The sequence below is a fragment of the Brachionichthys hirsutus genome, chromosome 21 (assembly GCF_040956055.1).
Source record: "Brachionichthys hirsutus isolate HB-005 chromosome 21, CSIRO-AGI_Bhir_v1, whole genome shotgun sequence".
NCBI lineage: Eukaryota > Metazoa > Chordata > Actinopteri > Lophiiformes > Brachionichthyidae > Brachionichthys > Brachionichthys hirsutus.
In genome coordinates, this window is record NC_090917.1 from 8,464,611 (window position 1) to 8,478,051 (window position 13,441).

Sequence of the window (13,441 nt, forward strand, 5' to 3'; positions counted from 1 at the left end):
TACTTGTGTAATTGTACTTTACACATACACTTTCATAGACTTAGACATAACAGTTGTGCCTTTTGAAGGCTCTGTGCTCTAGATAGCATCCTTCTGGTTGAGGATAGCGTCAGCACCTGGAGCCGTGCTCTGTGGCTCCCATCTCAAAGCAAACTGCCGCTAGCAGACGGGCTCGCATGTCGAGGTATGACTGTACTGAATTCTCATTTTGTGTTGAGGTTTTCAGGGAAACACTGACTTGACTCCAGCGGAGAAGCTGGCCACAGGGAAGAAGAGCCCGTCCGAGTTGAAGTTTTCGAACATGCCCTGAACTGGCTGGCCGTTGATCCTGAAGGAGATGCTGGGCACGCTGAGGTCCAGGCAGCAGCTCACCACATCCTCTGCTGCCAGAAGGTGCTGATTGGGGGAGTTCACGGTCCGGGCAATGCAGCCTGTGGGATGAGGAGGACGACGACAAATGAGAGCGTGCGTACAAAAGGCACGTCAGTGTGCCATAATCCGACTAGAAGCAGTTCAATGCATCTCAATATAGCTTCAAGTAAGACAAGCTGCACGAGAACATCGGAACACAGCTGGTCCCCGCTGGCCGCTCCGAAGACCCCGTCGCTAAACGACGTCGCTGTTAAACCAAACGACAAATTCAACAACATTTTTTGTGGTCAAAAAATGTTGTTGAATTTGTCGTTTTTGTGGTCAAAAAATGTTTAACCCGTGATGTGCTGGTGACGCTTGCGGGGTAATCCCTGCCTCTCGCTCATAGAAAGGCTGGGAAAGGCTGCAGGAACACTCGTGACCCGCGTGGCAGAAAGAGCAGGAATGAAAATGAATGAAAGAAAAACGGTTCCATTCGCATACGTATACATTTATACTGCACATATGAACGGACTCATTCACAACTCTGCAGTGCATTCTGCTTGTCGATTCCTTGTTGCTAAACCTGTCGTAACCGCGAGTCGTCGTCAAGCGAGCGCGTCGGTGAGTGAGGGCCATCTGTATTGCATTTTTCAGAGAGCTGTAGAAAATACTGCCACCTCGACCAAAGACGCAATATTTCTGTAGGCGCTGCTTTGTCTGTCTGGTTTTTGAAGAGGTTACTCAAAAAGTTATCAAATCTGTCTGTGTTTATGTTTTGGTTCGCCGTTTCAGATTTGCAGTTCTCCCGCCGGTAAAGCAGCAGTAAACTCCATTACAGGTCAATTTAGAAAAGGAACCGCAGGGAGATTGACACGGAGGCTCCACAGAAATATCTAAAAGGGCGACTTTGGTGGAGGTCAGCGCTCTCTGGCCGTCACCTTGTTCAGACATCTCCATGGATACGCACCTGACCAGAGATGGAGCCCGTCAAAGCCGTATGAATAGAGGTCGTCGCCCACCCCATTGCCTCCCCAACCTTCACCCCCACTTGGGTACGGTGCGTAGCCATTGGTGTTGGCCCAGCCCACCCTGAGGTGAGTGGCCTCTGCTGTGATGAAGGGCAGTGCCTGATCCACTATGAGTTCATAGTACCACTTCCTGTACTGTGCAGAGCCGTCACTGACCCCGAGGAAGATGTTGGGACGCATACTGCGAGGACGGATCAATAACATCTCAGGTTGCAGCAGCTTCAAATGAAAACGCACATTTCTCTGCGTGTGTGTGTGTGTGTGTGTGTGTGTGTGTGTGTGTATGTGTGTGTACCTGCTGACGTGGTTGATCAGGCGGGTTGGCAGCAGCAGGTCTCTTCCTGGTAGAAGGTTATCACATATCAGGTGCTGGTTGGAGCGCACTGCCACGCCGTGACACACACACAATGAACACAGTACATCTAGAACCTAGACAGTACACACACACACACACACACACACACACCCAGGAGATATGTCAGTATCATTGTTACAGCATAAACAAGCACACACAAACATTGTTTTGGAGCTACACTGAACTGTGTATTGAAAAGATCGGAGGGGCTACGGCTGCTTTTTCACACTCCGCTCACAAAAACAAAGATCTTCACACCGCAAAATGAAAATGAGGTAATTTATGATCCTATAGTTTATGATGAAAATTAATACCTCTAAGATTCACCTTAAAACTCAGATTTCCACAGAAACAATTATTTTTCTTCCCGTGAGCCCCCCCCCCCACAGAAAATCATCGTCCTCCCCAACACCAGCCACTCTCATGTCCTCCCTCACTACGTCCATGTCTCTTCTCCTGGGTCGTCCTCTAGCCCTGTCCTTTGCATCGTCCTCCCCAGGATATACAGCGTTTCCCTAGTTTTGAGTAAAGTATCTATCTGATAACATCATGACCCTCGACTTGTGAGCATCTCTGCTGTGGAACGAGTTTCTCCGAGTGGGAATACCTTGTGGTTGCGTCCATGCTTTTCCAGCAGAGATATAATAGATTTGATGTGTCCCTCTTTAATTATGTTCAGAGCCTCAGGACTCTCCACCAGCACACAGTGCAGCACCTCTAGTATACCTGCAAACAGAAAGTGTGTAAAGAATGCTTTGCTTTGACTGCATAGTAGGCCTTTCGTCCCTGCAGCCACTTCTCTCCATCTTCTCAAAGTCCTTTCTGATGATCTCCTACCGGGAGAGTATAAAGGCCATAGTCTGATATCAGCCAAGGTTTCACCAATAAATCACGTTTAAAATAGAGAATAATTTCCAACAAATGTGGAGAGAAAACAGAAATTAGATCCTCTATTTTTTTTTAAACGGTGCCAAATTGTTGTGGTTTGCACCTGAATGTAATTCCATCATTAAAGGTTAGCTGACCTACCGGAGGAGGCCTCCAGTCTCTCCAGTCTGCTGATCAGCCAATCCAACGAGCCAGAGAACTGAGCACAGTTCTTCCTGTTTCCTCGGATCAGTGCAGCTAGGCGGAGGAAAAGGAAACGGAAACGGAAACGGGATTCAGGATGTGCTGCTGTTACGCAATACATGTACAACTGTATCCAGAACGCGTTTCAGCATTTAGACATTACACTTACGATCATCATTTCATCTGATACATTTAAGAGACAATAAGATCATCGCACGTGCGTGCGCGTGTGTGTGTGTGTGTGTGTGTGTGCATGTACCCAGAAGTTGGTAGAGGAAATTGAGGATGGAGCTCCAGGCCTCTCCGGCTTCCCGTCCGACTGCCTCGGCAAAATGAGCTGCACTGCTGTAGACGTGAAAGCGATCAATACACTCCAGCACCAAACTGATCATCCCCTGCACGCGAGCGCGCACACACACACACACAGACACACGCACACACACACACACACACACACACACACAGGTTGGTGGTGTATTCTTACCGGCTGTATTATATATAATTTCATGGTTGCTTAGGAGAATGTTGCCCTTCTGTGAAACTTTGCACCGAGTTTTGTTAGTTCATATTTGCTTCATAAATGTCAGATTTTACATAAACAGAACTCTGAAGAGAATCCTGACAGCAACACTCAGACACACCGACAGGAAGTCCCTACCTCTTCCTGAAAGAGGTTTTGCCGGTTCTTCAGAGCTCGCAGACGGTTCTGTTTGTCTTCGTGTTCTAGGTGGTCTCCCGGTGGTTGGAAGTAACCAATCAGATCCTGCAGGCTCCGACTGACGGAGTCTATTGGTAGATCTGGAGTGGAGCTCTTGCCCTTTTTCCTCAGCGTGTCAAGACCCCTGGAACCACAGAGCAGAGGATGTGGATCATTCTCCGTGTAGCGGCAGCTCTGCCTTTCGTTTCAGTGGATGGTTTAAGAACTTCTCCTCCTGATATGAGACTTTGGTGATGAGTTCCAGCAAGCAGGAAATAAAATGGCTTTCATAGAGGATACATTTTCAGAGTGAACTTTCTAAGTACGGTAAGCATGTAGAGATGCGAGTACAGGCCCTCTTCCTGTGGGGGTTTCAGTGAACACCTGACAGAAATCATTCTAGACTGAGACATTTGCTTTTAACTTAATTCATCCGTCTTCCTCGTGTTTATTCAGACAGCATCTTCCCTGAAATTCATGTCTTAAATTGTGACATTGTGAAGAGCTCGTTTCATTACACTGGTAGATATAGTTACATGACAAACGGTTTTATGTAGCGCTAAAATCACAAAATCCACCCAACAGTTTGGCCTCGATTTCGACAATACCACCCTCACTCCATCCCCACTCATCCGCAACCTTGGCATCATCCTCGATTCTACACTGTCATTTCATCATCATGTAAGACAAATAACCCGGACTGCATTCTTTCATCTCAAGAACAGAGCTCGCCTCCGTCCATCACTCATCTTCGCCGCTGGTGAAACCCTGATCCATGCCTTCGTCACTTCCAGAATCGACTACTGCAATAGCATTCTCTATGGAATACCATCAAAAACCCTACATAAACTGCAATAAATTCAAAACTGCGCTGCTCGCCTCCTTACCCACACCCGCTCCCGTGAACACATCACCCCGGTCCTTAAATACCTTCACTGGCTCCTGGTCCCCCAACGCATACAGTTCAAAGTCCTCCTCATCACTTTCAAAGCTCTCCATAATCTGCCCCCCCCCCTACCTCACAGATCTGCTCCACCATCACACCCCATCTTGTTCCCTCCGCTCCGCAGACGCCAACCTCCTCTCCCTCCCCTGTAGGACCAAGCTCCGAACCTGGGGTGACAGAGCCTTCTCCATTGCTGCACCCACACTTTGGAACACATTGCCAAAACTGCTACAAGCCTGCCCGGATCTTAATACATTCAAAAAAGATCTCAAAACTCATCTGTTTGACTTTTGCTTTTAATGTATAATTTTACTGTTGGAATTTCTATTGATTGTTTAACTGTGTTCACTTTTAATGTAATATTTTACTGTTTGAATTGTATTGATTTTATATCCGTGTTCACATTTGTATTGTTTGTATTTTCTGTATTGCTTTGCTGTTTTTATTATGTACACTGTAAAGCGTCTTTGAGTTCTCAGAAAAGCGCGATATAAATAAAATGTATTATTATTATTATTATTAAAAGGACAACAGGCATTAGGTGGATTCAGATCAATCTTCTAGTTTCTGTTCAGTGTCTACAAGTTTCTACCAGTGCAATCTCTGTTAATATTAACTACCTGTACTACTAATGTAGATGTTTAATCACACCTGGTGCACACTTTAGTGTGTGTGTGTGGGGTGGGGGGGGGTAATCCACCTGATGAACAGGTTGAACAGGAACACAGTACTGCGGATCACTCTGGCTGTGCGACTCTCCTCGTGTTGCGAGCGGGACAGCGTCAGCCCGTCGTCCATGTGACCCTCATGGTGCATGATGGCCTGAAATGACAACAATAAAACTGATATTATTAGAAAACAAATGAAATCAGAAAACAAATGAATAGATGAGCCATGACTAGAATGCAAATGATCAGGTGTGGGCTCATTCTCGGTTAGTTCAGTCCCATCTTCTTCCCTGGCAAAGTCTTTGTTTGTTTGTTTTATCGCTTACTATACAGCGAGTATAAATGGATTATATGTTTACAGATATAAATATTTGTTGGCCCCACAAAATGTCAGCCAAATTGCCGGTCAATGGGGGTTTTATTTAATGACTTCTTCTTCTACAGCCTATACGGGACAGGGTTTGCGGCAGCAAGTCTGAGCAGGAATGGCTTGATGCATCACCTTTCTCTGTACTCCACCCATGCGGGCACACTTAGCATCAACAGTCTGGTAGGTGAGCCACAGTCCGGTGCCAACATGTTGGATGTAGCACACAGAGTCCCCATACTTGATATCAGGAGTACCCATCCCATCCACCTCTTTCTTCACACCCAGGTCCAGCTTCTCCTGGAGGACAGACGAAGGAAGAGACAATAATGTTAATATGAATACAATAATTTATTTACTTTCTTAACCCCTGGCTGGAGCCGCCTATCCCATCTGATTATGGGCCGGCCCGGCAGGGGGGGTTCTCCTGGTTGACTCACATTCATGCCGAGGGGAAATTAAAGTCACAAATTCACTTCTGCTGCAAGTTCTTTGCAATGGGAGGGAGGAAATCTCACAGAGACACAGGGAGAACATGCAAAGTCCACACAGAAAGGTGCAGGTGGATTTGAAGCCAAGGCCTTCTTGCTGCAAGGCAACAGTGCTACCGACTGAACCACCGGGTCTTAATTTAGGTTAGCTGTTGAACACAAATGTTTGATTACATCCCATTTGAATTAAATCTCACCCAAAAATGGTCAAAAATCACACAAACAACAACAACTCATCAGGCCGTGGTCCGTCTCCTAGCAACAAGGCTGGCATCTTCTCAGAGCCTCCAGTGGGCAACATGTCCGGATCACACGGCACTACGGATGGATGATGGATGTGTCTGTGCAGTACCTTGGATGACCTGAAGCAGAAGGCTGTTGATTTCACATCAGCTTTCTCTTTGTCCATCAGCAGCAGTGACTTGTCTTCGGTCAGACTGAGGTACTTCCCCGTGGTCACATGTCTCAGTCTGAACGGCTGACCCCAGCGGATGTGACTCCCACTCCAGCTGGACACAAACACAAATACATGCAATGTAAGAACCAACAAAACCAGAGCCATCCGCCTTCCACGGCTCATCCGGGGCCGGGTCGACTTAACAGAGTGATCCAGATACCTGTCTGGATACAAAACATTCTGGATTTTCCCATTTACTGACAATGGTGTTTCTTTCTTGTCAAATATGCATTCAATTCACTCACGAAGAACCCCAGTCATGAAGCGGTCCGATATGAACTAGACTGAAAAATGTCTTCTGGTTCTAATCCAGAATGAGGTCAGGACAAATATTACATTTTAACATTGAAAACCATTTACAGATTCAAACATCAGTTAAAAATACATCAACTCTGATTCACTTTGACTTTTCATGGTTGGTGTATAAAGATACCAAGAACCATCTCTAGAACCTTTTGGTGCTGATCCAGATCACCATGTGGACGGTGTAGATCCAGTTAGGAGGGGAATGAGCTGCTTGGAGGAGGTCTGTGCTCTCTGAGTGCTTTTATAGTTATATTAGTAATTACATTCAAATGTATGGAGTGTGTTTCGGTGCATGCAGTGTGTATTTAGTGTGTACTAACACAACACGTAGTGTCTCCAGCCTCCACAGGGACCTGGCATGACTAGAGACTGCTCCCCCCTCGTAGTGCACAGTCCTGGGGTGAAAGAAAAACAATTACACCTTCAAACAAACGCTAATTCCCTTCCAAATCACGAGTCTCCTCCTTCTGATGCAGTTTTCCTCAGTCTACTTTCCACTTTGTGAACTCTGGATAACGTTCCAGACCTGCTTCACAGCCTGGAACTCGTTCTCCACAAAAGTCCATGAGCTCAGAGCTCATCAGTAAAGAAAAACAAAAAAGATCATGAGTACTTCATTTAAAGATGGGTGAGAAGGTCAAAGGTTATCCTGAAAGCAGAGTCATTTTGCGGGTGTGTTCCGATTTACTAACGGGCTGATATGACTGAATATATATATATAAAGACATTTCAGGATATTCTTGTGAGAATCAAATTGCTTTTTCAGGCAGAAGAAAATAGCCAAAAAGCCCTGAAGTAATTATTATTGTTAGCACTTTTTACCTCCTCTGCTCATCTCCATGCTCCCCAGATGGAACAGTCAGACACTCGTCCATGTGTCCGTGTAGTAGACGGAGGACATCCCCTCCTATCAGGAAACCTACATTCAGCCGGGAGGGAAAAGGAGGAAAAAGAAACAATACTTGAAAGGAGGAGAGCGACAGTGACGCCGCAGGAACCGCAGTACAGACAGCAGGCCTGCATCGAAGCAACAGTATTAGAAGCATTGAAATACATCACATTTCCCATGATTCCCTCCTACGTGTTGCATGCTGGGAAACAGCTGCAGTGTTCACGTATGTAACATCATTAATTAGTTGGTAGATGCTTCAACAAAGCAAGAGTTCCGTCTGACGGCCCAACAACTGTCCGGTAGGCTGGAGGTTGCTTTTATACATTTAGGGTATTTTCTCAACACATATAGTCCTCATTCATTCCCAAACCACCGCACCTTGTGCCGCCTCACTTCCAGAACAGATGGGAACCACGCTCCACAGTGTCTGCTGGAAGGCTGCGTCGACATGGAGACTCCCGTTCCCGTAGGACAGATGCTGCAGGATGACAGCCAATAGAAAAAGGACGCCACCGACACATGGGTCAATGCGCATGTGGATAAACTCGAGCAAGCTAGTTTTAAACTTCAGAAGAAGTAAAAAGTCAAAAGCGTATCTCTTCCGTAGTGGGAGGTGGACTATTCTTTCACTACGCTAAGGAAGAAGCAGTAAAGGGCCTCCGCACGTCTGCTACTGACCAGATATCTCTCAGAGGAGATGCTGACCAGGATGAGATCATCTCCCACTCTGACCTTCTCGCCCTCTGAGCGCTGCTTCGATGCTGGATGGATGGTCCACCAGCAAGCCTCGCCTACACACACACACACACACATACAAAGCATCACTGGCTCAGAATGGAAGTGGTTGACCCGTTGACCGGGGGCGTCATAGACTCAAGCCGTTTACGTCAAAGTCTGTTCAGTTCAATCACATTAACTTTCAAATTGAAATGCACGAATATAACTTGATAATTTATTGATTACCTCATTATCAGATAGTCAAATAAAGAAAATAAATATCAATAACATGGCTTTTACACCGGGGTTTTCTGCGAGGCAACAGAACAGTGAAATATACAAATATATATACGGCGAGTAATGTTAAGTAGCATTTCTTTTAGCGAAGCTCACCGATCACACAAATGTGATTATTTGAACAAGGTGCTTTCAAGGACAAACACCAACACACTTTTAGTACTGTTCAATGTCAAAAACTTATTAAAGATACTTTTGGCATTGTTAGGGAAGTTAGAGTTGTGAAACTGAACCAACAAGGCTTAGAAGACTTGTTTTTTTCTGTGTAAAACGTTTGGCTGCTCAGTTAGAGTAAAAGCAGGCGATGATGTTTAACTGTGACAACGTGATTCGAGCGCCAACCTGTGGTGTCTTCCTGCAGTCCCACATCAAAAGCCAGTTTGTCTGTGGATGAGCGGGAGGTGGACAGACAGCACAGGTACTAAAAAGGGACACACAATTCGTTTGATCATTACGTCATCTACCCTGTACAATGTCAGAACAAGACTTCTTAAGGAGCACAAAAAGACCTGGCATACGTACATTCTCACGTCAAAGTTCAGAAGACTCATGTATCAAGACTTGTGTGGATTTTCTACTGAAACATGCCGTACGCTCAAATCCAGATGTATGAAACCGTGCAGAAAATTAACCACCACTTTGCTTTTCTCTCCTCTGCTGTAGCTGCAGACAGCTGGGTGCATTCATTGTTGGTCGGTGTTCATTGTTCGTGTTTCTCTGATGTGTATTTGACATTTATTTAACAGAACAGTTCCCAGCATCACCTCTAAGTGTCGCCAAAGAGCCAACAGCCATGGCGTTGGCGTGAGGCAGCGCACATCTCCACGGTCATTTCACTCTTCACACATCTGGATTTTCTTTTTGTTCTTACGCCATGTTTCAGTAGGAAATCCACGCAAGTCTTCATACATGAGGCTCCTGCTCACTTTGGAGCTTGACTTCAAACAAAGCAACTAAAGGAAAGAGGTAAACCTGCTTGATCACTGCATTTAAATATATAATTAATGTATGATCTAATAATCACTTATGGAGTAATTATCAAACTATTTCGAATCTGTTGAGCCCTTTCTTTTATAGATCACAGAATGTTAGGGGTTGATGCCCATTTTACCTTCAGCGTTTCCATTGTATGGAACCTTCAATAATAACGAGAAGTCTCTCCTGTTTTGTTAGGGCTGATACTCTGAGCATATTTACTGACCATTCCACTGTAGGAGTGTCGCAGCAGGACAGCGTGTCCATACAGTAAGGTGCGATGTCCCCCACCCTGAGCCATCTGGCAGAGAGACAGGGAGACAGAGGGACAGTGAGAATAAGTGCAACGTTACACAAGACAGGTTCAGAGAGAAAACCCATGACAAGCCACTTAACAGAGCTAAAAACAGCACAGACATATATATAGATATATATATATATATATACTGTATATTCATATATACAGACAAACAGAAAAGAGATTTAATACTACAACAAGCTGCAGGATCATTAGCCAAAATAATACCGTTCAGAAGAGCAAATGTTAAAGCTGGATTTTGGATTATTTAAAAGTCTGCTTTTATGATTTTAAAATCTCCAGACGACAAGCATTGCAACAGCGTCTCAGCCAAACAAAACAAACTATGTTGACAAAAGTACTTGTTCAGTCATCCAAATCAATGAGTTCAGGTATTCCAATCTCTTCCACGGCCACACGCGTATAAAATCAATCACCTCGGTACGCAGACTCAGCAGCTCAGTGAATTCCAGCGTGGGACGGTGATAGAATAAACCCTGCCAGGAAATTCCGTCCCTGCTAAATACTCCACAATCAATTGTTAGTAGTTCTATAACAAAGTGGAAGTGATTGGGAGCATCAGCAACTTGGCCACAGAGTGGTAGGACATGCGAAATCCCAGAGCGGCCAGCGGACGCTGAGGCGCAGAGGTCGTCAGCTTTCTGCTCCAGACCTCCAAGCTTCCTTAGACCCTCGCTGACCCCGGTGTGGGCGTGTCCCTGCGCACCTACCCCCTCATTCTTCTCCTCCATGTTGGCCAGCATCTCCTGAAGGGCTCGTACCGACAGCGACTGCTCCAGCACCAAGGTGCAGATGGACAGGTCTGGAGGCACATTCTGAGAGACACAAAAACACACCGGCGATGAAACGTCGTGTTTCTAAGAACCCCCTTGAGAAGGAGAAGGTACAAAACCCAAAGCGCGGCGTGCTACCTTGGAGTTGGAGATGGATTCAAGGAAGCAGAGCCTGTTTCCGAAGCCTTCGGCTGCCAGACAGAGCTTCTGCTGCTCCTTTTGGATTGTGGTCGAGCACTGCAAGACCACCTCATCATCCTGTACCAAAGGCATCGGGGAATTATTATTATTATGGCCCCCGACTCAGCAAGCAGACAGTTTCTGACTGTCCTCAAAGTCAGACTGAATGAAAATCAACCGCCAAAGCAACGGAGACAAGAGCGGTGAGATTTTCTACACCTCTTACGTAATCGACAGTCTCTCTCTCTCGTCTGTCTTCCTCTCTTTCTCGCTCACAAGACAGGAAAACCTTTTCCTAGATGGATGAACAGAGATTTAATTTGATTTATTATTACCTCGGCCAAGGAGCTCATGTTTTCACCTGCCTTGGTTTGTCTGTCTTTTAGCGAGGTAACTCAAAACGTCCTGGACGGATCTGGATGAAATTTCCAAGGATATGTTGTCTGTATCAAACGAGTCAGTGTTCAGCGTGACAGAGCATCGGGGATCCGTGAAGACAGACACGCAAAGTGGGCAGGTCAGTGGAGGAGGTTTTAAAAGCTTGGCACAAAGAGGGAGAGAGCGAGTGTGGAGGAGGGGAATGCATCAATGATGATGTAATCCGGGAAAATCAAAAGGCAGAAGGAAACTGAAAGGGAGATTTGGTGCCATCATTTATTACCGGATGATAATATTGTTGGGGCGACGGTCACGCAGGTGGCTCTAACTCTGAGTATTTAACTCTGTCTGAGTATTTAACTCTGAGTATTTAACTCTGTCTGAGTATTTAACTGTCTGAGTATTTAACTCTGTCTGAGTATTTAACTATATCTGAGTATTTAACTCTGAGTATTTAACTATATCTGAGTATTTAACTCTGTCTGAGTATTTAACTATATCTGAGTATTTAACTCTATGAGTATTTAACCCTGAGTATTTAACTCTGTCTGAGTATTTAACTCTATCCGAGTATTTAACTATATCCGAGTATTTAACTCTGTCTGAGTATTTAACTCTGTCTGAGTATTTAACTCTGTCTGAGTATTCAACTCTGAGTATTTAACTCTATCTGAGTATTTAACTATATCTGAGTATTTAATTATCTCTGAGTTGCTCGGTGGCGCAGTGGTAAGCACTGTTGCCTCACAGCGAGATGGTTGCAGGTTCGTCTCCAACTTGTGGCCATTCTGTGAGGAGTTTGCATGTTCTACCCGTGTCTGCGCGGGTTCTCTCCGGGTTCTCCCCGTGTCTGCGTGGGTTCTCTCCGGGTTCTCCGGCTTCCTCCCGCCACCAAAAACATGTAGCTCAGGTGGATTGGCTACGCTAAATTGTCCGTAGGTGTGAGTGTGTGTGTGGCTGGTTGTATGTCTCTGTGTTGCCCTGCGATGAACTGGCGGCTTGTCCAGGGTGTCCCCTGCCTCTCGCCCATTGACTGCTGGGATTGGCTCCAGCTTGGCCCGCGACCCGATGACGGATTAAGCGGTTGGGACAATGAATGAGTATTTAACTCTCTCTGAGTATTTAACTCAGTCTTCAACACCTTCTAGAAACACATGTGGTTCTTTGCTGCTCCATGTTCCACCACGTTCTCCTGGACAGCGTTCCAGGCTTATCTGAGCCGTTGTACTACATTTCATTCTGCCTGGATGTTAAACCATCAAAGCCCCACAAATCCCAGAGTTCCTCTCAGGAATCAGGAATCTGGAATGTGGTCAGGGCATCTTGACAGCATTGCAGCAAGCATCTTCCTCTTGCAGTCAAATACCGATGCAGAAAGGAAAAGGGCAGCATCAAACGACAAACTGCTGTTTCATTCCAGAATAAATGTTACATCATAGCTGGAATAATTAAAGTAGACCGCATCGATCCGCCTCTAGAAACATTCTCTGACTTCTCTCGAGCATTCTGATAAAACAGCAGATTCAGTTCATCATGACAAGCATTACATGACCACACGCACACGCACACGCGCGCACACACACACACACACACACACACACTCACACACACACACAGCTGTGCATGCTCCATTCTGCACCGCACTGCGCCCTGCTCCCGCACAACGCGCACAGTCTGCACGCCGCTCAACTCTTCTAACAGCGCCATCCATCCCCGCCCCTGTCCGTCATGGGTTCGCGCCCCCTCCCTCCTCCCAGTGCGCTGTCAGCATGATGCGGACTTTCTGACTAATGACTGGCATCTCGAGGAGCTGACAAACCTTAATGCGGTAAACTCCCTGCGCGTGCACACGCGCGCGCGCAGAAAGACGCAGTGGATCCGAACACAGGCTCGATTATCGGTTTCAGAGCGACATGAAAGCGACTTACGGTCCGCAGGAACTGGATCTCATCCTCGCCGTCGGCTCCTTCTGCCATGGCTCCTTCGGCGGGGGGTTGCTCGGGATGCGGTTGCGTGAGAAGCGCACGCTCGGTGTGTGCGTGGTGTGGATGGCAAAAGGCAAAGAGCAGCGCCGCTCGTCGCTCATTGGATGGCGCGCGTCCACCGAAGGAGGAGCCGCACAGGTGTGAGCGGCTGCGTGCGCGAGCGGTTCGCTGTGCGTGCGCCCCTC

At 46.3% G+C, this 13,441-nt stretch overlaps 1 protein-coding gene across 1 annotated transcript in view; it reads right to left on the minus strand.

Moving 5' to 3' along the window:
- The window catches only part of ryr2a (ryanodine receptor 2a (cardiac)), a 79,973-nt gene extending 66,726 nt beyond the window's left edge, over nt 1-13,247 (minus strand). The window contains 19 exon segments of the mRNA XM_068754541.1: nt 239-431; nt 1,322-1,563; nt 1,678-1,811; nt 2,345-2,463; nt 2,767-2,862; nt 3,068-3,203; nt 3,467-3,650; nt 5,152-5,273; nt 5,622-5,786; nt 6,330-6,486; nt 7,061-7,135; nt 7,563-7,659; nt 8,011-8,110; nt 8,311-8,423; nt 8,989-9,067; nt 9,848-9,922; nt 10,651-10,755; nt 10,852-10,971; nt 13,200-13,247. Of these exon segments, the coding sequence (XP_068610642.1) occupies nt 239-431; nt 1,322-1,563; nt 1,678-1,811; nt 2,345-2,463; nt 2,767-2,862; nt 3,068-3,203; nt 3,467-3,650; nt 5,152-5,273; nt 5,622-5,786; nt 6,330-6,486; nt 7,061-7,135; nt 7,563-7,659; nt 8,011-8,110; nt 8,311-8,423; nt 8,989-9,067; nt 9,848-9,922; nt 10,651-10,755; nt 10,852-10,971; nt 13,200-13,247 (2,360 nt within the window).
- Between the last annotated feature and the right edge of the window lie 194 nt (nt 13,248-13,441).